The 24,884-nt window shown below is 35.0% G+C and overlaps 2 protein-coding genes across 3 annotated transcripts; both read left to right on the top strand.

The window, feature by feature from the left end:
* Nucleotides 1-1,689: 1,689 nt before the first annotated feature.
* On the top strand, nucleotides 1,690-13,411 carry LOC127987112 (uncharacterized). 2 transcript variants are annotated; one of them, XM_052589410.1, is made up of 6 exons: nucleotides 1,690-1,891; nucleotides 3,210-3,611; nucleotides 8,617-8,679; nucleotides 10,766-10,861; nucleotides 10,971-11,014; nucleotides 11,227-13,411. In XM_052589410.1, exons 1-6 carry the CDS (start codon nucleotides 1,846-1,848, stop codon nucleotides 11,263-11,265), a joined length of 690 nt encoding a protein of 229 aa, XP_052445370.1. In that variant the 5' UTR covers nucleotides 1,690-1,845; the 3' UTR covers nucleotides 11,266-13,411. The 2 variants fall into 2 exon arrangements, with proteins under 2 accessions (XP_052445370.1, XP_052445369.1); XM_052589409.1 differs by having other exon boundaries at nucleotides 8,614-8,679.
* An 860-nt stretch (nucleotides 13,412-14,271) lies between these two features.
* LOC127987110 (uncharacterized) lies at nucleotides 14,272-20,568 on the top strand. The gene is made up of 6 exons (XM_052589406.1): nucleotides 14,272-14,557; nucleotides 18,618-19,013; nucleotides 19,173-19,238; nucleotides 19,613-19,738; nucleotides 19,907-19,953; nucleotides 20,162-20,568. The coding sequence occupies exons 1-6, from the start codon at nucleotides 14,509-14,511 to the stop codon at nucleotides 20,177-20,179; spliced, it is 702 nt and encodes a 233-aa protein (XP_052445366.1). The 5' UTR covers nucleotides 14,272-14,508; the 3' UTR covers nucleotides 20,180-20,568.
* Nucleotides 20,569-24,884: the final 4,316 nt, after the last annotated feature.

The raw sequence follows: 24,884 nt of genomic DNA, 5'->3' as shown, positions 1-24,884 counted from the left end.
AACAGGAGCAAATTTTGGTAAGTGTTCTGATTAATTATTTCCCTTGACTTTATGCCTCCACGTCCCCCCGATAGCCGCATAGACAGTAAAAGATTGCCTGCGAGCTTCTCCTCCTGTCCATACGGTAATTTCTCTACTGTGCGACAGAGAGTCACTGGTTATGACGCAATCGTTAGCCTATTTTTACAAAAACTGCTTCGACGGGACCATAACGTAAGATACAAGGCAATGGAGCCTTTTATATATTTTTGTGTTTCTTTAGAAATAATTAATGGACAAGTTGAACCTTTAAACGCCTCAGATGTAAAGTTATTCTCTGTCAAAGTGACGCCAAAATGAATGCGAGTCAATGGAATGCTAACAGCAGGTGGGGGTCCACTAGCCAACTAGTCCACTAGCCGTTCACATATGGCGCCTAAAAAGGCGTGGAAAACGTTAGGCGCATCCATGACCCGCTCTCTCCATGAAGATGCGGAAATTTCAGCAAAGGATAAATGGATTTGCAGTACTAAAAATCGCTTGCACTAGCTCTGCTACTAAGTTTATTTTCAAAATGGATATCCATATACAACTATGATCAGCTGTTCCTTCATCTTGGCTGAGCTTTCAACGTTGTTACGGGAAAGGATGAAGCTGATTGGTTAGTTATTATTTAATAGTTATTATTTTTAATGAGCCAAAAAGAATACACGTCACACCTCTGTTTATCAATTTGCACTGGCTTCCAATAGCTGCTCACATAAAATTGAAGGCATTGATGTTTGCCTACAAAACTACCACTGGCTCTGCACCCATTTACCTAAATGTATTACTTTAGACTTATGTGCCCTCTAGAAGCTTGCGTTCTGCAAGTGAACATCCCTTGATTGTGCCATCCCAAAGAAGCACAAAGTCACTTTTACAGACTTTTAAATTAAATGTTCCCTCCTGGTGGACTGAACTCCCCAACTCAATCCGAGCAGCTGAGTCCTTCGCCATCTTCAAGAATCGGCTTAAATCACATCTCTTCCATCTTTATTTGACCCTCTAACTTTAACACTCACTATTCTAATTCTTAAAAAAAAAAAAAAAAAAAAAAATCTAACTACCTTTTTAATCTTTTTGTATTCTATTTTCTTTTCATTTATTATGCAATTGTATATGTGTGTGTGTGTGTATGTGTAAAGACCTCTAACTAGCTTGCTCTATTCTCTTTTTTTATTTTTTTTATTTTATCTGTTTTCTTTTTATTTATTATATTATTTAAAATGCTACGTGTACTGTGTTAACCTAACTGAGACTTGTTATAGCTCTTATATATCATTGCTCTTTTTGTAGTTTTTGATTGCTGATTGGATAAAAGCGTCTGCTAAATGAATAAATGTAAATGTTAGTTCTTGTCACATGACCTGCGGTGCGCTTGCAGCATTCTGAAAAGTTGAGATGTTTTTAAATCGATGCGGTGTGGACGCGCCGAGATGGACAAGATGCAACCGCATCGCTTCCATTATGAGCGCGCATACCGCGCGCCTACATTGGAAATAACGACCTTGAGCGCGCAAAAGACATATGTGATTGGCCCCTATAAGATGAATAAATAGAAAGTCCCTGCGGTTGGGGCTTTCATATGAAGCGGGGTTTTTTAGCTTTCTCTTTCTTTTTGACTGAGCAAAGCAAATTGCCACACGTTACTTTTCATTTGAAGTACGACCTTACTATTACTGTCATTTTATCTGCACTATATAGTGTTTTTGGCATCCATCATTTATTTATATTTACACACCAGATATCCAATAATCGCGGGCGATTGACGCAGGGATAGAAAGCCATCGCATTATTAATTCTAACAGATACTATATTGACAGGATGGGATGCTGTTTTGTGCTCACTCTGTTCGTTTCGCTCCTTCACGGTAAGACATTTACATTTGTAACTTCCACGCGTTTTCAGCGATGAAAAAATTAAATTTCACATCAATAGTATAGTGTATTTTTTTTTATAAAGTTATATTATACATAGGGCAGTGGTTCTTGACTGTATTTTTAAAAACAGCGTTTGCCAGTAAGGTTATATATAGCTAATGATGCATGTCTAAAATGATTGCATAATTATTTCATGTTTAAGAAGATCTATTGATAAACATAATTGTCCTTGATAATATATGCTTTGTGCTTGATAACACTGTGTATATATGCATATATATATATATATATATATATATATATATATATATATATATATATATATAGTACAGACCAAAAGTTTGGAAACTTGACTATTTTTTATGTTTTTGAAAGAAGTTTCTTCTGCTCATCAAGCCTGCATTTATTTGATCAAAAATACAGAAACAAAATGTAATATTGTGATATATTATTACAATTTAAAATGATTGTTTTTAAATTCATTATACTTTAAATTATCATTTATTTCTGTGATGCAAAGCTGAATTTTTAGGATCATTATCACATGATCCTTTAGAAATCATTCTAATATGATGATTCCTTATCAAAGATGGAAACAGTTCTGCTGCTTAATATTTTTTCAGAACATGTGATACTTTTTTTAGGATACTTTGGTGAATAAAAAGTAAAAAAAAAAAAAAAGAAGCTATGTTTTTAAAATATAAATATTTCGTAATAACAATATACACTACTGGTCAGTAATTTGGGGTCAGTATTTTTTTTTCATTCTTGTTTTAAATAAAATTAAGACTTTTATTCAGCAAGGATGTGTTAAATTGATAAAAAGTGATAGTAAAGAAAATATATTATTAGAATATAAATTATTCGATATATATTTTTTGTGTGAATAAATGCAGTTCTTTTTAACCTTTTATTCATCAAATATATTAGACAGCAGAACTGTTTCCAACACTCATAATAAATCAGAATATTAGAATGATTTCTAAATGATCATGTGATCGACTGATGTTACATGTGACACTGAAGGCTGGAGTAATGATGCTGAAAATTCAGCTTTGCATCACAGGAATAAATTTTTTTTTTAAGTATATTCAAATAGAAAACTATTATTTTAAGTTGTAATAATATTGCACAACATTACTGTTTTTTCTGTATTTTTGATCAAATAAATGCAGACAGATATACACACACACACACACACACACACACACACACACATACAGTGCTAATGAAACCTACCTCTGATTTTAACCTTTTGCATTTTTAGATATTAATTCAGCATAATACAGTAACAAAATGTGTTTTCAGGTGTTTTTGGTGGTGATGGAGTAAAAGTGTCAGAAATGGAGGGAGACAAAGTCACTCTAAACACTGATATAATCAAAAAAGAGCATGATAAGTTGCTGTGGTATTTTGAAGACACTCGCATCGCTCTGATCAATGGACATCCCAACACGAGCTGTTTATATGATGGAGAAGACGGGAGATTCAGAGACAGACTGAAGGTGGACTATGAGACTGGATCTCTGATCATCACAAACATCACAACTCAACACACTGGACTTTATGAAGCAGAAATCATCAGAAGTGAGAGTTCAGGGAAAAGACAAAGTTTAAACAGAAACCGCAAGTGTGATAGCACAAAAATCACCAAAAAAACCGGCATCAGTCATGATGATAACATAAAAACTTTCAATGTGATCGTCACTGGTGAGTTACTTAATGTAAATTACCCTTAAGTGTTTTTTGTTGTTGTTGTTTTGTTTACTTTTTGTTTTGAATAAATTACATATTAGAACACATAACTTTTTTCTATTATAATGCATAAATGCATATTATTAAAACCAGATTCGACCTCATAGGCATGCTTTAAACATAATGGCTCATCGACATGAAAAACTACATTTCTGATTAAATATCAGTGTTACGGCCCATAACCATTATAAGGCACGTGCGTCACGGAGACTTTTTTTCTGGAATCTCCGATGACGTCAGATTCTCGCTTAGTAAGAATCCCCCCACCACTCCACCCACGGACTCACTCACGGAAATAAATGTCTCGCACAAGGCCGGATTAAGATCAAATTGGGCCTGATTCTGCACCGCAAAAACTCCAAAAAGGGCATATTTTTTTCTCTGCATTGGTGCATGTGCATTCGACACTCGCACATGCGCACTCAGACCGACTAAGAAGCGACGCAAGCAGCCAGCCTTTATTGAACATGAATAATAATAACGACGTATTATTATAACAACTCGAGATTAACATCAACATTCAATAGCAATTGTTTGAAAAAATGCACTTAATGCAAAGAAGGCTAAACCAGATCAACTTAACCTACAGTAGGCATATTGTCACTACTGCGCTAGTGCTGCTTCCTTATTGCTGTTTCTCAAGATCGTGTCAGTGAAGTAAAGTCTGCGTAACAGTTCATGCTCAATGCTCATAAGCGCCAGCATGCTTAGCCTTTTATGTCCCATTGAGGACCGCAGCTCTCCTTTGACTATTGCCCAATTGAGGCTAAAACGAAACTGAAACCAACATTGGGTCTGTCATTCGACACAAAATCAAATGTTTACGTATGCGCGATGTATTTCAATGCTAAACTATTAGGCTATTTATTATATAGTTCACTCATGTTACAATATCTACGTAAACTAGCCTAAATGTTTTGTATAACATAACGGCGGTAAGGCTATAACACTTAATGCAACATACAGTGTGTGTGTGTGTGTGTTTTATTATGATAAACAGCTGCAGTCGGACTCCTTTTAGTCATAAAGATAATCTGAATAGTAAAAGGTTTACCTTTATGTGTGTACATTCACAATAAAAACAAATCTCTGTGCTTTTATAAAAAAAAAGCCTAAAGAAAATTAGGATGCCGTTTTCTGCCGTCTGGGATCATTTCTTTCAGCACAAAAATGAACCGAAACTCAGCCTACTCGTTTTTCTTTCATTTTCTTAATTTATGATTTAAGTTAAAATATATTTCTGTTGTAGGCCTATTTATTTGTTATATTTATATAGGCCTATATATAGCCTAGCTTTATTGGGGCTTTCTGTTTTTAATGGGTCACAGACAATTCTAATTTAATTCAATTGTAATATAAAACTAGATAAAAAAGTTCGTCAAGACAAACTTTAAGTTGGCTTGAGAAAGCCTGGCCAGAAAGTTTAAAGTTTAAAATTTAATTTTAAGTTAAGTTAAAAAGTTTGTTAATTGCTATGCAGTTCTTAGGGTGCCCAGAGTGGTTGCTAAGGTGTTGCCATGCGGTTGCTAGGGAACCCATAGTGGTTGCTAGGGTGTTGCCATGCAGTTGCTAGGGTACTCTGAGTGGTTGCTATGGTGTTTCCATGCGGTTGCTAGGGTACCCTGAGTGGTTGCTAAGGTGTTGCTATGCGGTTGCTAGGGTCCCCCGGAGTGGTTGCTAAGGTGTTGCTATGCGGTTGCTAGGGTACCCTGAGTGGTTGCTAAGGTGTTGCTATGCGGTTGCTAGGGTATCTGGGATGGTTGCTAGGGTGTTGCTATGTGGTTGCTAGGGTACCCTGAGTGGTTGCTAAGGTGTTGCTATGCGGTTACTATGGGTATCTGGGATGGTTGCTAGAGTGTTGCTATGCGGTTGCTAGGGTACCCTGAGTGGTTGCTAAGGTGTTGCTATGCGGTTGCTAGGGTATCTGGGATGGTTGCTAGGGTGTTGCTATGCGGTTGCTAGGGTACCCTGAGTGGTTGCTAAGGTGTTACTATGTGGTTGCTAGGGTACCCGGGGTGGTTTTAGGTTGGTTTGGATAGTTGCTAGAGTGTTGCTATGAAGATAGATAGATAGATAGATAGATAGATAGATAGATAGATAGATAGATAGATAGATAGATAGATAGATAGATTATTCTGAATAGATAGATAGCTAGATAGCTAGCTAGATAGATGAGTTTGAATATAGATAGATAGATAGATAGATAGATAGATAGATAGATTAGAAACTGTCAGATTATAGATAGATAGATAGATAGATTAGTCTGAATAGATAGATAGCTAGATAGCTAGCTAGATAGATGAGTTTGAATATAGATAGATAGATAGATAGATAGATAGATAGATAGATAGATAGATAGATAGATTAGAAACTGTCAGATTATAGATAGATAGATAGATAGATAGATAGATAGATAGATAGATAGATAGATAGATTAGAAAGAGTCAGATTATAGATAGATAGATAGATAGATAGATAGATAGATAGATAGATAGATAGATAGATAGATAGATTAGAAACAGACAGATTATAGATAGATAGATAGATAGATAGATAGATTAGAAACAGTCAGATTATAGATAGATAGATAGATAGATAGATAGTTTAGAAACAGACAGATTATAGATAGATAGATTAGAAACAGACAGATTATAGATAGATTGATAGATTAGAAACAGACAGACTATAGATAGATAGATAGATAGATAGATAGATAGATAGATAGATAGATAGATAGATGAGTTTGAATAAGTTTGAATGGGTTAGTAAAAGTACATAGAAGGTTAGTCTGATTGAGTCTAATGGGCTTCAGTGTGTTTAGATTTGAATTTTTGACAGTTGGAGTTTGACGGAATGTTCAGTTGAGCAGAGGCTTTTCAATGCAAGTCTATGGGATTTTTATGATTTTTAATCTCCGATCAGTCCGATCAGTCTAAAAAGATATAGCAACTAACTTCAGATCAGTCTGAAGAGCTGGGCTGAGTTTGGAGTCTGTAGAGTTAAAGTTCTAGGAGGAATAGCAGTTGAAAATTGTAGTCTCAGAAGAATAATAATAAGTTTAAATACAATATCAGTAAGTTGGCTCTCTCAAGCCAATTTAATAATCTTGTTGGTTTATCGCTTAAAGGAACACTCCACCGTTTTTTGAAATAGGGCTTATTCACATTATTTCCTACATTTAGATAGGTGGGCAAATGCATTTTTGTGTCAGTGCATGCATTGTTTTAGTTTGACTGGGTCGGCGTTAGCTTAGCTTAGCACAATGAATGGAATCCTTTGTTGCCAGCTAGCATGGCCTGAGTAAAAGTGATCAAAAAAATAAAAAAAAACCACCTAATTACTTCTTGTGGCCTGCGTATTCACAACGAGTACAAATAGCGATCCAGATTAACACTATGCGATTTCCTAGGCAGATATTGATTTGGGACTATATTGTGGGGAAGCACAGAAGAAAGCACTGCTACTTCGGCGCAGAGATATCACGCAACACATGAAAACATCAACTCTATGTGAATACAGGTATAATATGGGTCGATCTATACATGCGTCATGATTAAAATAATCACTTACTCTGTGGACAGCTGTCCATTTGGTCCATTCGGCGTGGGGCGTTTTTTCCAGTTCACTTTGTCACACCGGAAAAAAAAATCGAGTACTGCAGAATGGATCAGCGCCGTGAAATCCTCTGTAGATGTGACACAACTTCGGGCACGCTCATCTTGATCTGACGTTTTGAGCCTGGTCATCAATGGCAAAAACATGTCCCACTCTCTACAGCACAGACACTCTATTTCCGTCGGCATAGATTGGCATATTCCCCCACATTCACACCACCAGTTCATGTTGGCTCTCATCCTCACGTCCTCAGGCTGTTGAGCGATCGCAACTAATACACGCGCATATAAATTTCACTCGCGGCTGGCTTGACGGTGTTTTTCTGAAGTGCGGCTGGCTTGACCGCAGTCTCCTACTGTCGTTCTATTTCCAAAGCACGCAGCTCGTCTTCTGTAAACTCTGGTTCAAATAGGTATGGTTCTGGTTCTTGACTGTCTGAGAAGTCACCCTCTTCGTCTCTCTCAAAATCAGCCATGTTCATCGCCATTCGTGTACTGTAAGGAAAATAGCCAGGCAGGCAGCTACTATTCACGCCGGTATGTTGACGGAAGTCGTGGGATTTCATGTGTTGCGTGATATCTCTGCGCCGAAGTAGCAGTGCTTCGCCTAAGCAGCAGTGCTTCGCCTGTGCTTCCCCATAATATAGTCCCAAGCCAATATCTGCCTAGGAAATCGCCTAGTGTTAATCTGGATCGCTATTCGTACTCGTTGTGAATACGCAGTCCACAAGAAGTAATTAGGTGGGGTTTTTTTATTTTTTTGATCACTTTTACTCAGGCCATGCTAGCTGGCAACAAAGGATTCCATTCATTGTGCTAAGCTAAGCTAACGCCGACCCAGTCAAACTAAAACAATGCATGCACTGACACAAAAATGCATTTGCCCAACTATCTAAATGTAGGAAATAATGTGAATAAGCCCTATTTCAAAAAACGGTGGAGTGTTCCTTTAATAATCGGTCGGTAGAAAAAAAAAAAAACAAGAACGTTAACACCGCATTAATAATACCTAGTGTCAGTAATGTCACAGTGCAGATAATATAGAATAATAATAACTGTATAAAAAGTTACGCTGTTTATGTGTCCGAAAGTCCATGGTCCTGCCTTTATATTTTATTTTATTAATAATTTATTGAGATGTCATTTCACTCACACACAGGCAAGAAAAGCCTATCACAACATTCATTGCACATCATATGCAATTAATTTTATTGTAGTAATATTATTGTTATATGTAGTAAATACATATATACTAATTAATAATACTGTCAAAAGTACTTATTTTTTCAGCATCAATTCAATTTAATGGGTTCCTTTATATATATATATATATATTATTCCAGCAGCTCTATCTGATCAAGTCAAAAGCAACGACGAGCCCAGTATGGAGAAGAGGGAGTCTGACTTGGGTATATTTTCAACCTTACTTTTTTATCTCTTAGTAGATTGCATATAATGTAGCACAGTACAGTATATTATAAATGCATTTGAATTTAATTTAAACAGAATATTGCATTAGGTGTTTATAAATTAAACATGTCAAACTCCACCCTAAACACTCGCTGCTTATAATAAAGATGTCAAAAATAATTATTTACACAGTTTAAGAGTGACGTCATGGGAAGCCAATACAATTCTCTCTCAGAACTTGTAATTTAATAAACCATGACTATTATGAGAAAGACAAACAGAAACACTTGAGATGCAACAGTTCAGTTGCATAATGAGATTACAAAGAGTGAAAAGCTATAAATTGACATTTCTGGAGGCAAACCTTTAAAGGGTTAGTTCGCCCAAAAATGAAAATTATGTCATTAATAACTCACCCTTATGCTGTTCCAAACATGTAAGGCCTCCTTTTATCTTCGGAACACAGTTTAAGATATTTTAGATTTAGTCCGAGAGCTCTCAGTCCCTCCATTGAAGCTGTGTGTACGGTATACTGTCCATGTCCAGAAAGGTAAGAGAAACATCATCAAAGTAGTCCATGTGACATCAGAGGGTCAGTTAGAATTTTTTGAAGCATCGAAAATACATTTTGGTCCAAAAATGGCAAAAACAACGACTTTATTCAGCATTGTCTTCTCTTCCGTGTCTGCGTGAGAGAGAGTTCAAATCAAAGCAGCTGGATTTCCGGTTCGCGAACGAATCATTCAGTTCACCAAATCGAACTGAATCGTTTTAAACGATTCGCATCTCTAATACGCATTAATCCACAAATGACTTAAGATGTTCACTTTTTTAATGTGGCTGACACTCCCTCTGAGTTCAAACAAACCAATATCCCGGAGTAATTCATGTACTCAAACAGTACATTGACTGAACTGCTGTGATGAACACAGAGCCGAGCCAGATAACGAACAATAGACTGACTCGTTCACGAGTGAAGAACCGTTTCTGTCAGACATGTCCGATTCGTGAACCGAGGAGCTGATGATACTGCGCATGTGTGATTCAGCTTGAAGCAGACCGACACACAGGGCGTCTGAACTGAACTGATTCTTTTGGTGATTGATTCTGATCTGATTCTGTGCTTGTGTCATGAGCGCGGGTAAACCGAAGGCTTGAATCAAGGGCAATCATCGCCAATGATGCCATTACGTCGAGCGAAAAAGAACTGGTTAACTGTTTTCTTCAACCGGTTTACTGAATTGAACTGTCCGAAAGAACTACTGGTGATCCGAACAGCGATGCAACCGGTTCTTCACTCGTGAATGAGTCAGTCTATTGTTCGTTATCTGGCTCAGCTTGGTGTTCATCACAACAGTTCAGTCAATGTACTGTTTGAGTACATGAATTACTCCGGGATATTGGTTTGTTTGAACTCAGAGGGAGTGTCAGCCATATTAAAAAAGTTAACAGCTTAAGTCATTTGTGGATTAATGCGTATTAGAGATGCGAACCGTTTAAAACGATTCAGTTCGATTTGGTGAACTGAATGATTCGTTCGCGAACCGGAAATCCAGCTGCTTTGATTTGAACTCTCTCTCACGCAGACACGGAAGAGAAGACAATGCTGAATAAAGTCGTCGTTTTTGCTATTTTTGGACCAAAATGTATTTTCGATGCTTCAAAAAATTCCAACGGACCCTATGATGTCACATGGACTACTTTGATGATGTTTTTCTTACCTTTCTGGACATGGACAGTATACCGTACACACAGCTTCAATGGAGGGACTGAGAGCTCTCGGACTAAATCTAAAATATCTTAAACTGTGTTCCGGAGATAAAAGGAGGCCTTACATGTTTGGAACAGCATAAGGGGGAGTTATTAATGACATAATTTTCATTTTTGGGCGAACTAACCCTTTAAGACTATTCCTAAAACTTTCTTAAATTATTCCATTATGGAATAATCTCTATTTATAAACAGAGGAATAAGCCTTATGGATTGCAAAAGTGTCCATAGAGAGAATATATGCAGTGAATATGGTATATAAACACACTGTAATGTTTTCTATCACTAACGTATGTGTGTCTTTATCTGTTCTAGATTCAGGTCTGCCTTTAGCTGCTGTAGCAGGAATATGTGCTGCTGTTCTGCTGCTGCTGACTGTTGTAGCTGCTGCTGCTGTGATCTTCAGAAATGGTGAGTAATACATGAAGATCCTAAAGTGAGAGGGAAACGTGCTTGATGCAGAATTTTTATTCCTGATAATGAACATTGTTGCATGTGTGATTTTTTTTCTCTCTTTCAGGAATAAGGAAGAATGAAAACAATGGACTACAGCGCAAAGAAGAGGTAAGACACTGTTGTGAAACCTGACTTTACACCACATTAAGATCTGTTTGATTTTAGTTACGCAGACAAAATCATCCTAATGGCTAACAAGCCTTTTTAACAGAATCTAATGCAGTGCTAGAACAGAAGTGCTGATTGTGTCTGATTGTAACTGCAAACAGCACTGTTTGTTTCTCTAATTTTACCTTCTGTGATTTATTGTTTTCTTACAGAAGGAGAAAGACGATCCCAAAAGTGTCATTATAAAATGAGGAAAGCGGAAGCAATCTTCTCTTTAAAACATATACTTACATATATACAACACTTTAAAGGGGGCATAACACACACATTTTCACCTAATCTTGTGTTAATCTTTACTATAAAGTATAACTGCATCCTTATTATCTCCAAAAAAGTGTTTGGTTTGATCATATTGATAAGAGAAAGATACAGCTTTACGATTCTCTCCGGAAAAAGGCGAGCTCTCGGAGGCGTGCCGTGGGCGGAGCTAAAGAGTGATGAGCACTTGGGCGTCGAATTTGATACTGATTAAGGCTTACCGTCAATTTACCGGCAGTTCTGTATCTTGACCAGGATATTTTAAAGCTGGGACCATTCCATATATAAATCTCAAACCTTTGTTCAAATCCAGCATTGAACTGGACCTTGTTTATAAAACATTTGTCAACAAACACACTTGTAAAACTCCTTTGCTGTCGCGTAAAATTAGACATCTCTGAGATGTTTCTGTTTTGAACATGGCTCCTGATGACTAATTTATTATGTGTTTCTGTGCCCACGAGCATATGTCCCTTGCTAACGAGAAGCTATGCTTCTAACCACAGGTGGAGAGCTGTTTTCCCTACCACATCAGATTGTGACACTATGTTTCAGGATGTTCGTTTGAACTAATGTTTCGGGGAAAACGGGGCGTTTCCTGAACATTCCTGTAAAACGACGGAACTCGCTGATTAACCACCATAGTGCGATGCATTGTTGTTGAAACAAACTCAGTTAGCTGGATTTGATTATTGAGGATTTGGCATGACTTTGGATTGTTTGGTTCATCGAAGCTCGTCCCAGTGTTGATCGCATCTTTTTAACCAGAACTGATACTTAAAATCTGTCCGTTACTGCAGCTACTTTATTACTAGAGTATCCTACTGATCCAGGGACAATCATTTTAAATAATAATGATTTTATTAAATTAATTTAAAGACAGTATAATATTGTTGAGTAGTCTTTAATACTATAGACACAGAACGTTTTACTATTCAACATAAAATAAGTACTTCATGATTGTATTAGAAGTCTTGCACACAGATAATATAGAGTTGTGCATTAATTTGAGTGATGACAGATATTATCGGATATATTAATGCAGATAACATGATCTTGACTCTTAAGAAACTCTCACACGGCAAACCTGTTTCAAAGATCAAAATTTATTTGAAATATGAATAGCTTATTACTACTTTGAAATAAAAACGTAACGCCTGTACAAATATTAGAAGTCATAAATATAAATTATCGAGCAGCCATGAAATGAAATGCGTGCAGCTACAATTATGTAATATAGCCTACCTCATGTAAACTGCGTTACACTCACTGTACACTGATCTAGAGTATATATTTACATTCAATCAATTAGCAAATGGTTTTATTCAAGTCGTGATGATGAACATCGCAAGCACTTTATTACATTAGTTATTAAAATAAGCTGAATAAGGACAGATCTTTGATCCACCGCAGGTCAACGGCGAGGGTTAAGGTTCTGGAAAGTGACTTTGACGTTTGTTGATTCTTTGTGCAATATAAAATACGTTACCAAATAATTGTAAGACACAGCTATTTTAAGTTTACGCACAGGACAATTGAACTTTATAAACTAGTCAAAAATGAGGAAATTGTCTTTGTCAAAATGTTTTATATTGACATTATGTGTAACACATTGTGTAAACTTTTACTGTCATTGCTCAGAACTGAGGTTGAATTGATCTTTCAAGCTTCATCCATAAACTGTGTAATGTTTTTATAATATTATTCTGTATTCTGGAAGTCCAATTTATTTTCTCTATTGAAAAACTGGTGAATGATTCTGTATAAACTACAGATATGTAAGCAAGTATACTTACTTAAAATGAGATGAAGAAAGTTGTAGTTTATGTAATTTAGATTACTCATTTATGGTAAAGATTCTGTGCTTATGTTGCTGAGGTGTTTTTCCTGTTCCCCACACTGTTCTCCCCACAGGAGCATAGTCTGTTTTGTTTTTCTTTCTCTTCCCTCTCCTCATGTTATGCTGTATTTATTCAATGCCCTGTCTTCCTGTCCTGTCCACCCCCTTGTCATATTGTATGTATTGACAGTTTGATGGCTAATTGACCAGTGACAATAAAGGCTACTACTACTAATGTATCCTGACCACATTACTTTTGATATAACTTGTTCAAAATCTCAGGGGATCTCAGGGGGTTTGTCTGACGAAACAGTTTGGGAATCCCTGCATCACATGAAAACAACGATGACACATGAAAGGTTTTCAGGTTTGAGATCATTTTGACTGACTTTTGTCCAGATCAGTAATTAGAGGAAGTCATTAGATGCCAATATTTTCCATTAAAAATTTAATTTCAGTCATGAGGATATACATAATTAAAATATGTTTTTTGGAATCTGATGTAATCCAAATTACATGAAAATCTACAAGAAAAATCAATCAGAGAAACATGACAAGTTTTGCATCACAGTTTTTTTTTCCCCCTTCAAATCAAAGTTTGTAATGTTGTAACTCATCTGTGCTTTTTGTGAAGTCTTTATGGAGAATGGAGAATAAATTGTCCTCACATTTATTCATGCAAAAGATAAAATGGTAAAATAATAAAAAGGTTCTTGTTCTCTAGATTTCCCAGTGCATGTTGTCACTACTGGTTTTATTATTAAATTGTATTTTGGTTTACTTTTATTTCAATTATCAGCAGACAAAATAACTTAACACTCTTCATTTATATAATAGCCTACCGTTATATATTCCTTAAACTAAAAATAAATATAGTTTTTATATTCATAGAAGATATATCCATACAAAAATAAATAAATGAATAAAAAAAATTGCAAAGTAATCTGACAAATCAAGACAATATATATGTATGGATATCTTCTATGAATATAAAAACATGTATTTTTAGTTTAAGGAATATATAACGGTAAGCTATTATATAAATGAAGAGTGTTTAGTTATTATAAAATAAAAAAGTTCATGAACCCTTGACGCCGTGTGCAAAAAAAAGCTGACTGTGTTCCTCTGTCTTTGAAGTGGAGCACGTTATACAACCAGTTTGCTTTCTTTTTCATTTTATGCGCTATAGGCTACGTGTATTTTATTATAACCCGAGAAATAAAGATTAATACCATTAATTAATACTATTGCGGGCGTTTTGTTTGTCCGGAAGAAAAGGCCGTCGACTCTATTTTAAACGCTCAACGGAGAAACACTTCAGAAAACACATGAAATAATGGCATACTACTGTCTTCTGCTCACTGCTTTTGTTTTGGTCGTTGTTGGTAAGACATTTATTTAATTTTCTATTTTCAACTATTTACGTTTTTAGGTTCATTTTATATCAACTCGTAATACAGCCTATCTATGTCTTATCTTGTATAGTCGCTGTTTTTTTTAATAATATTTTAAGAGTAGCCTACTAAAGTGTGACGATAATCCTTGTTCTATGTTGTCGGAAATGTATTTGTTCATTCTTCCTGGCGTAGCCTATTGGTGCAGTATTAGCTAACAGAGAAAATGGCGAATGGTGCAGTATAACAGTGACGTGCCTGACATGGCTTCTCGTAAACAAACTAAGGCTAGGTTTACATCAGATCCATTTGAAAACGTCTTTTTCGTTTTAAAACGCTCTCCGTCCACACATAGCGTCTTCAAGCGTTTTGCAAACATCCACACTGAAACATCAGAAAACGTTAATTCGCAGTTCTTCTGACAGGATTATTTTATTAACGAGAACCCACCATCCACTGACGCGTCCAGGTCGCAAAAACATGTCTGATATAGGCTATATTTATTTTACTGTTTATGGATACAACGCAGCTGATCGTGTTTTGCCGCAAATAGCAATTGCGAATAAATTTGCTTTCTCCTTTGCAGGACTGTGATATGAAGAGTGCACAAAATTAACACATCTGTAACAATAGTGTGAAAGTGCATAGCACACAACCTGCACAATATCAGTATGAACACGGATATCACCAGAGAGTGAGACCAAGGACTTTGAGATCACCCAGCAGCAGTGTTGCCAGATTGGACTAAAGATTTCCAGCCCAACTACAGCTTAAAACCCGCCCATTAAAAAAAATACCAGCCCAAAATACATACTGTTATTAAAACTGTTATAGAATAAAACACACCATTTTTTTTCTTATTAAACAACCAGACTAACAAATCGCACATTGGAGAGCACGAGGCTCGCCCCAAGTATATCCAGTTTTTTTATTTTTTATTATATATATATATATATATATATATATATATATATATATATATATATATATATATATATATATATATATATATAAATGATAATTTTAATAAAACACAAGGTCTACATCGGAAACCTCAGAAGGGGACATCATTTTTTATTGTTCTTGTGCTACAGTTCTTTTCTAATAGGCCAATTCTCAAATCATTTCATTATACTTTTCTTTTTGTATTAGTAGGTTACTTACAAATTTGTGCTTAATTGCCAACTAATTATTTTTTTATATTATCATTATTAAAATTATTATTATTATTTAACTTATAGACCACTGGGCGAATCAACATGAATTCTCGTTTTCCTTCTTTTAATTTTAAATAAAATAATGACTGAATGATACACTGAATCGTCATCAGCTATTACGTTTCAGAAACGATCAAACATCAGAATTGTACATCAAAATAAAACTGTAGGCTAATAGCATAAACACGCTTACCTTTTAATATGAAGTTAACGTAGATAATCCCCGCAGAACTGATGAAAACATCTTTATTATAGAACAATTCTAGAACTATTTAAAGATAGGACCAACTTTGTCCAGTCACAACCTGTTTGATTAATAGATCGTTGAGTCAAATCTCTCCAGCAACTGCCTGGGGGGTTTGAATGTTGCCGAGGTAAACCCATTCTGACCAGGACAGTGCGCACAAAACATCCATGATGCTGGAGAGTAAAGGTAGTCCCATGCGATTCCTAGTGTCATCTTTTAAAAGCGAGACGAGGGAAAATGCCCGCTCAACATGGCCATTGGAAACAGGCAGAACAAGAAGTCTTATGGCACCTTGTGCCAATTCCTGAAAACACTTGTGCCAAAAAGCATGCTCTTTCAAATCATTTAACTGTGCTCTGATTTCTGATTGACAGTATTTACAAAATGCCTTTGTATCATAGCCTACCACAGGTGTAATCCATGTTTTTAAAGACTGGTCGCTCTCCCATTCCTTTCTGTAGGACTTTTTATACTTACCCCACTTTGGCATGATGATGATGATGAATGATGATCACTGATGATGATAATGCAGTTTTGACTATATAACGAATTAGCCTACAACAACAACCCGCCAATCAAGCTTGAAGTCTGATTGGACAGGATTCCCCTGAACCTTATTGGCTAAGCTGAACCATACCTAATTTAAACATCATCCTACATTAGCTATATAATTTATTTTATAGTTAGTTTTCATTTAAAAAAAAATAAAGAATACTGTTTATAGTCAAAAATAAAAACCCGCCTGTTGTATCAAAAACCAGCCCAAATTTTAAAGACCCGCCCAATGCATTTTTTTCCGGTCAGACGTGACCAAAAGGAGCCCAATTGGGCGGGAACCCGCCCAATCTGGCAACACTGCCCAGCAGCTGTGCAGTCTGCAGGTGTAGGCGGGGCTGCACGTGTCGCCACGCCCCACACCTACTCTGATTGGTTCGATCGTCTTTAGGAAATGTGTGCGTAGTTGGTGCAGGAGGGAGTTGGTTGTGTAAAAGCTAAGAACTCTGTACAGTTTTATAAAGCCTTTATTATAATGCACAGAAAAAAAAAAAAAAACAGAAAAAAAACATTAGCCTGTAAATCACTGTGTTCCTGAAATTGTTTTGTTAAAGTAAGCTGATCTTTAGGCTAATAGACGAACAACCTGCTACATTTAATAAATGAAGTGGGTTGATTATCTACAGAGCGAAGATCAGGTCAGATAGAAGAGTGAAATATGAATTAAATATATATATAAAAAAAAGATTATTTCATATCATCAAAGCATGAGAAAGGAAACTAAACGGATGTATCAGTATTGTTTTAATTTATATAGCATGACAAGACAATTATTATAATTATCTGTCATGCAGTTGATAAACGACACCGCAGTATACTAGATACTGTGTCTGCTGTGTGCCATTTAATTTTTATGAAACTTAAATTTTCTTTACCACATTGCAACCATAGACTTTTCCTCCCCTTTATTTCAGGAAAATATGCTGCTCATCATTATTTTTAAGGGAATAAATCGAGAAACGTTTATTTCTACACAGCCATTGTGGTCAAATATTGAGATAAAATGTATAAAGTATTATCTATTTATATTAAATTAATATATTAAATTGGTATCTTCTCTGATACTCATTTTGTGACCATAGAGCCGATTCTTTTCAATCAGCAGGAATGGTTCGGGCCTACGCTTAACGTGGCTTAATGCATTAAAACAGTGTTTTTAAAAAGAACAAACTCAGTAAACACATAATTAATAACGCATTATATTCACAGACATGCAGATGAGTCCTGAATAACACAATGCATTTAACTACGTGTTAAACATTTTCCTCCCATAGAAAATCTAGCCTAAAAGGAAAAATCCCTTAACGTGGCGTAATGCTACTGCACCAACTACACACATTTCCTTTCATGTATGCCTATGGACACGTACATCTCGGAGACGTCTATTTGACGTGTGCCTTTATATCTGCAAGATGTATTTTTTAAGAGTGTTCTCAATACGTCTATAGGAAGCTTCCTTCTAGATGTTAAATAGATGTCTATTAGATGACTTTAAGATGTTTATGATTTAGAATGTATGTAAAACTGACATCCAAAAGACATCTGTCAGACTTTTGTAGACAACAGATGCTTTCCAGATCAACAGATCTTTAACAGACATCTTGCAGAAGTACATGTGCTATCTGGGATCAAACCAATCAGTGTATGGGGCGGGGCAACAGGTGTAGCCCCGCCTCGATCTGCAGGTTGAAAAAAAAAGCCTCCGTTTTCACTTTACACACTACGACACGACAACAGCGTTTTCTAAATTTGTCCACTTTAGAGAGCGTTTCCCTTTAAAAACACAGTCTCAGTGTGGACGGAAGGCCAAAACGAAGAGAAAAAGATGAAAACAAAAACGTATTAGTGTGGACATGGCCCAAGTTGATCTATAGAGACCACTGTGGCAATAGTTCAGCGATAAAATCAGGGTTATGATGTTTTTGTGAAATGCAGATATGTATGCTATCACAAAAAAAATAGTTGCATGTGTTAATTATAAAGATGTTTGCGGTGTGTTTCTGTTAGTTACGCGCAACTTTTTTATATCCAGGTGTGTTTGGTGATGATGTGGTGACAAAGATGGAGGGAGACACAGTCACTCTAAACACTGGTATAATCAAAAAAGAGCATGACAAGTTGCTGTGGTATTTTGAAGACACTCGCATCGCTCTGGTCAATGGACATCCCAACACGAGCTGTTTATATGATGGAGAAGACGGGAGATTCAGAGACAGACTGAAGGTGGACTATGAGACTGGATCTCTGATCATCACAAACATCACAAGTCAACACACTGGACGTTATGAAGCAGAGATCATCAGAAGTGAGAGTTCAGGGAAAAGACAAAGTTTAAACAGAAACCGCAAGTGTGACAGCACAAAAATCACCAAAAAAATCACCATCAGTCATGATGATAACATAAAAACTTTCAATGTGATTGTCACTGGTGAGTTTCTCAATTTAAATTACCCTTAAGTGTTTTTCTTCATCTTCTTCTTCTTCTTCTTTTGAAGACTCTACTGAACTGATGAGCGTAATTTTTCAACATTAATTCAACGTCAATGTGTTGTTTTATATTTATTTTTATTTATTTATTTTATTCCAGCTGCTCTATCTGCCCAAGTCAAAATCGACGAAGAGCCCCGTATGGAGAAGAGGGAGTCTGACTTTGGTATATTTTCACCCTTCCTTTTTTATCTCTAGAAGGCCAATAACATGCTCCCTCTAAACCTGTAATTCAACACACCATGTGTACTGTACATGGAGCTGGAAAGACAAACACTGCAGCTGAATAAACACACTTAAAGTACATGATGACATTTGACACGTGACTATTGTATCATGAAGTCATGAGACAGTGAAAAGGCGTCTCATGACTTTTCCCAAACCTTTCATAAACTACTGAAATATGGAATCATTTCTATTTTTTACAGAAGCATAAACCTTTTGGAGATGCAATAGTGTCCATCGAGAGAATATATGCAGTGAATATGGTATATAAACACACTGTAATGTTTTCTCTCACTTAAGTCTGTGTGTCTTTAGCTGTTTCAGGTTCAGGTCTGTCTTCAGCGGCTGTAGCAGGAATTGTTGTTGGTGTTATTGTTGTTCTGCTGCTGCTGACTGTTGTAGCTGCTGTTATTAAATATCGCAGCAGGAGCTCCAGAAATAGTGAGTATCACATGAAGAAACTATAGTGAGAGAGAAACATCATGTGCTTTATGCAAAATTATTATTTGGCTCTCTGGAATACTTGACTCTGATTGGTCACACATTCCAGATATTCCCTGGTAATGACCTTCATCGTTTAATTGTTTGTGTGTGTTTTTTTTTCCACAGCAGCCAACGAGAAAAACTCCAATAAAGGATTACTGCAAAACAATGAGGTAAGACACGATACTGTAAACTGACTTTTCATCACATCTGTCTTTGATTTTTACCTGCACTGACAAAATCATTTTAAATTTCAAATAAAACTTTTTAACCGAATCTAATTCACTGATAGATAATGGAGGCGCTGATTGTGTCTGATTTGTGTTTGAGCGGTGTTCGTTTCTCTAACTTTATCTTCTGTGATTCATTTTTTTCTTACAGGAGGTCCTAAAAGTGTGATTATGAAACAAGAAAAAACTGCTTACCTGTAAAACATATTGCACTACTGTACCTTGATCAAACACTGATTGTAACACTGGACACACTAATTTTAAGGCAATAAGTGCACCTTTTTAGCTTTAAAAGGTAGCATCATAGGTTTGATTTGGTGTGGTTTTATCATTCATTTGTAATCATATGAGTCTGCAATCCTATGTAGTTGTTTTTTTCATTGTATAACAAGATATATTATTATATTTTCCATTGCTAAAATTGACTGTTGTGAATGTATTCTGGATGAAATAACTGTGAAGTCTGGGCACAGCTGAACAGAGCAGTTTAAGGTTCTGGAAGTGTCTATGAAACTTATTGTTTCTTTGTGCAATAAATCAAGATTTGGATGAAACATATATTTTAGGTTTACTTTATGCACTGGACAATTTTAGGATTATATACCAGTCAACAATTAGCAAGTGTATGTATAGGTGACTATAATCAGATGGTTATGCCAAAACATTATTTAAAACAAATGTAAACTTTTACTATCACTGTACTGAAACTGCTGCTTTCATTATATCACAGAGGATAAATGATCCTTCTAGCTTTGTCCAATAATTGTAATGTATGTATAATATTACTAAGCATTCTGGAACTCCCATTAATTTCCTCTGTTGAGAAACATTCATCTCTGTTGAGATTTATGATTCTGTATAAACCACTGACATGTAAGAACTGCAAGAACTTATTACAAATCACATGAAAATTGGCGTTTGTAATTTTATCTAGATTACTCATTTTAAGTTATGTATCCTGGCTACTTCTAGATTAATTTTGAAATGACTCTTAAAAAGATTTTAAGCAAATATTTTTAGCTCAAAAGGGGGTTGTCTGGCAAAAAAATAAATAAAAAATAAAATAAAAAAAGTTTGGCCATCCAGATCACATGAAAAATCTATCAGATGAACAAGTTTTGCATCACATGGTCATTGTTCTTGTTTTTTTTTTTTTCTTGCTTCAAATCAAAGACTGTAATATTGTCTACATGTGCTTTAGAATATATATATATATATATATATATATATATATATATATATATATATATATATATGTGTGTGTGTGTGTGTGTGTGTGTGTGTGTGTGTGTGTGTGTGTGCATGTATCTTTTGCGTGTGAAATCTTTATGGAGAAAATGAATGGGACAAATTCTTCCAGAACATTTTGCTTCTGTCACTGTTTATGCTGAATCACTATATGCATTAGAATAATTATGAATGTATGTGTATAATAAAGAGATTGCTGTCTGCTTCAGATTTCCTGTGGTATGTTGTTGCTGCTGTTTTTCTATTATTATTAAATTGTATTTTTTTTTTCTTTTTATTTAATTAAATAATAAATAAAAGTACAATTTATGTAGCTATAAGTAATTAATTTAACAGAAATTCATCTTTAGATTGGCTTAAATCATTAAAAATCATATTCATACATGTTAGTAAATGGTAGATGGACTGCATTTATATAGTGCTTTCAACAGACCCATGGCCATCCAAAGCGCTTTACAAAATGCCTCACATTCACCCATTCACACACCGATGTAGGTGCAGTAATGTTAGTATATTACTGTGAACATTTCATTTGAATCTACTGCACAAAAATATTTCTTAGTATACAGTACAAAAGTGTTAAAGTGACACTGAAGCTTTAAACACAATAATAATAATAATAATAAAATGTGATTAAGTTCTGATTCAGCTTTAGTGAACACCATAACAAGCAGAATTACTGAAAAAAGTGCAACATAATATAAAAAGGGAACAGGTGAGTAAAAACACAAGTAACTGACTTCCAACCACAGACTTGCATGAAATCAACTGGAATAAAATAAGTCTTGACTTTTTCCTCAACGATGCTGACAAACAACATAAAACTTGTTGCAATGCATGCTGGTACCACCAATCAAACTCCATGACTCACAGTTTTCTTGTAACTTTAGTTGTGATGTTCAGAGTTGATCTGTTTATCTGAATTTCTTGATTGTCACCATTGCTGTGATTAACATACTGATTCTTGATGTGTGTGTGTCTGTATGCTAAAGTGCTAGTTCTTCTTTTTGTGCGAAATAAATTTCTCCTTCAAATGATCTTAACAGTGCTGATCCTCAAGTGACCGATTACTTGTGAAAAGAGTATTTTATGAATGTGTGTAGTAATCTTGATGTTCTCCATCAGCTACGTTGTCACGAGTCTTTTTTTCTGTATTTCAAAATACAGAACAAACTAAATAAAGAGATTTCTGTCTTAATTTATTCTATTGTTACACAACCGTTAAAGGCCTATATATGATTCTAGATATATGAGTTTCTCAGATGTAATTGGCAATGTAAAATATCCATTAAAAGTATTGATAAATATGCAATGTTTTGCCCAACAGATGGCTGCAACGTACATATACCCGCACTGGATAAAAGCATCTTAAGAAGCATACTTGTAAATCACAATATTTAGCCTATATCTGATCTTTTTTTCATTCAATAGGTGCGTTCACGCTTTATCGTAATTACAGTAATTATGAGATATCGACTTGTAAAAAGCATTCATGTCAAATTTACATTTAAATAAAAAGAAAGAAAAGAAAGAAAATTACACAAAAACATGGAAATGTTAACATACATTAAAACACTTAATGTAATTAATACACAGGATTTTGTTAATCAGAATGTGAATATGTTTTAAGTATTGCTTAATTTCTGATTTCAAAATGAGAAACAATGGTTTATTATCGCTGTACTTGCATTTATGTATACTAAACCTTTCCAGCAAAATAAATAAATGAATCAAATAAAATTCCTTATGGAATGAGATGTCATAAGTTAAAAATAAAAAATAAAACCTTTTCAAAACAGAGCTGAAAGCTGGGCATGATACGATCTGTAACAAATGAGCAGAAATCTGAACACAAATTGGCTGACAAAGAACAATGCCAAAATAAATGAAATAACTGTCTGTATGTAGACCAAAAATGTAAATAATGTATTAATATGACAGTTAAATCTGTTTACAAGGAAATAGTTACTGGGGTAACATTTATAAATGAGTTTGAAATAAATGTTTTTTTACTTTATTTGTGATTAAATATTTCTGAGGTAATTTCCAGATTTTAATGTCATATCAAACCATGAACACAGCTATTAAGTTATAACAGGAGGTCTAGAGACAACATCCCTTTGAAAAAGAGCCCGAACCTGTCGATCATTGTGTTTAATAGAGAAAGAAGAAAAACAAACTCGATCAACAGCAGTGTCAACAGAATCTAAAGACTGCAGAGAGGATTGGGGACATGTATTTCTAAGCATTTGTTTGTGAAAACTGGATAAAATAACAGAAGTTTAGAGATGCTTACAAAGCAAAAGAAAATAAAGACCTCCAACCTGTGAAAAAATGCAATGAGGAATAATGTGGAATACAAGAACAAGAAAAACAATGTATACATTATATATATATATATATATATATATATATATATATATATATATATATATATATATATATATATATATATATATATATAAATAATCTGTTCTGCTTTTATCCTCTTGTAGATCTGATGTCATTGATCAGAAGAACAGCAGCAGCTGCAGCAGCCACGCCCACCAGAGCAGTGACGACCAATCGCATCACAGCTTCAACTGTATCACAACAACTGATGTGTGCTTCTGAAAAAAAGAAATAAAATGAAATGGGGTTTACATTTCTGGCTCACGGAGCGAGTAGCTCATCTGATGTCTGCATCCTAATTAAACATTTTAAAGGGAAGATTGTATGCTCTGGTTGCGAAGGGAAAAAGAAATGTTATTATTTTCCCTTATTGGGGGAAAAATCAAATAACAGAAACCACAACTCAGAGACGGAAAGAATGCCATCTATGCATATTCACTTGCACTGTTTTTATATTTGGTACATTTTTTTAAATTTTGTATTGTATTATTTATTGAATGTGACTCATTATTTATTGATTATTTCATGCTATCCACTTTCTGCTGTAAATGTTGAAATTTCTCACCTGTGAGACAAATAAAGGTTGATCTAATCTAATCTAATCTAATCTAAATAAGAACATGTTGCTGTAATTGGGAGTTAGCAAACAATGTGAAATTTGTCAATTTATACAAACATCTAGCAGTAAAAAAAAATAATAATAATGATGACAGTTTAATAATATACAACATTTCTAATCTTCAATTTAAATCAGTGTTCTCTGATGCTAACAAAGCTGAACTTGCCCATTATCAAAACACAAAAGAGAAAACACAAAGACAGAAGTCAAGGGTCAAGAGCCCAACTAAAGCAAACAGTGATCTCTAACATGGTTACTTCAAATGAAACAATAAATCAACATCTAAACCTTAGTTCATTCTCAATAATATCTTCTGTAGACGTCTGACAGAAATAAAGTCAGTCTGGTTATTAATAAGTGGAGCTGGTGATGCTGTTTGTGGGGTTGTTTAATCAGATCTTCAGAGATTTCATGTATTTTATTTCAGTTGATTTCATCTAAGTCTGTGTCTGAAGTCAGTTGTAGTAGTTCTTGTGTTTCTCTTTTCTTCAGTGATTCTGTTTGTTAACAGCAGCTGTTCATCACTAATTAACAATTATCACTCAGTTAATCACTTAATTACTTAAATGCAAAGTTTTAAAACTTACATGGTTTAAATCAAGGCAATCTATTTACT

Source organism: Carassius gibelio, chromosome B22 (genome assembly GCF_023724105.1).
Source record: "Carassius gibelio isolate Cgi1373 ecotype wild population from Czech Republic chromosome B22, carGib1.2-hapl.c, whole genome shotgun sequence".
NCBI lineage: Eukaryota > Metazoa > Chordata > Actinopteri > Cypriniformes > Cyprinidae > Carassius > Carassius gibelio.
The sequence above is the reverse complement of the archived record's forward strand: the minus strand, read 5'-3'. Positions and strand labels throughout refer to the sequence as shown.

Bases quoted from the DNA above. Each gene is read 5' to 3' on its own strand.
- LOC127987112 (XM_052589409.1), top strand. From the start codon at position 1,846: ATGGGATGCTGTTTTGTGCTCACTCTGTTCGTTTCGCTCCTTCACG. The intron at 3,612-8,613 runs GTGAGTTACTTA...ATATTATTCCAG, and splicing joins TTTCAATGTGATCGTCACTG to CAGCTCTATCTGATCAAGTC. The intron at 8,680-10,765 runs GTATATTTTCAA...TATCTGTTCTAG, and splicing joins GAAGAGGGAGTCTGACTTGG to ATTCAGGTCTGCCTTTAGCT.
- LOC127987110 (XM_052589406.1), top strand. From the start codon at position 14,509: ATGGCATACTACTGTCTTCTGCTCACTGCTTTTGTTTTGGTCGTTGTT. The intron at 19,239-19,612 runs GTATATTTTCAC...GTGTGTCTTTAG, and splicing joins GAAGAGGGAGTCTGACTTTG to CTGTTTCAGGTTCAGGTCTG. The intron at 19,739-19,906 runs GTGAGTATCACA...TTTTTTCCACAG, and splicing joins CAGCAGGAGCTCCAGAAATA to CAGCCAACGAGAAAAACTCC.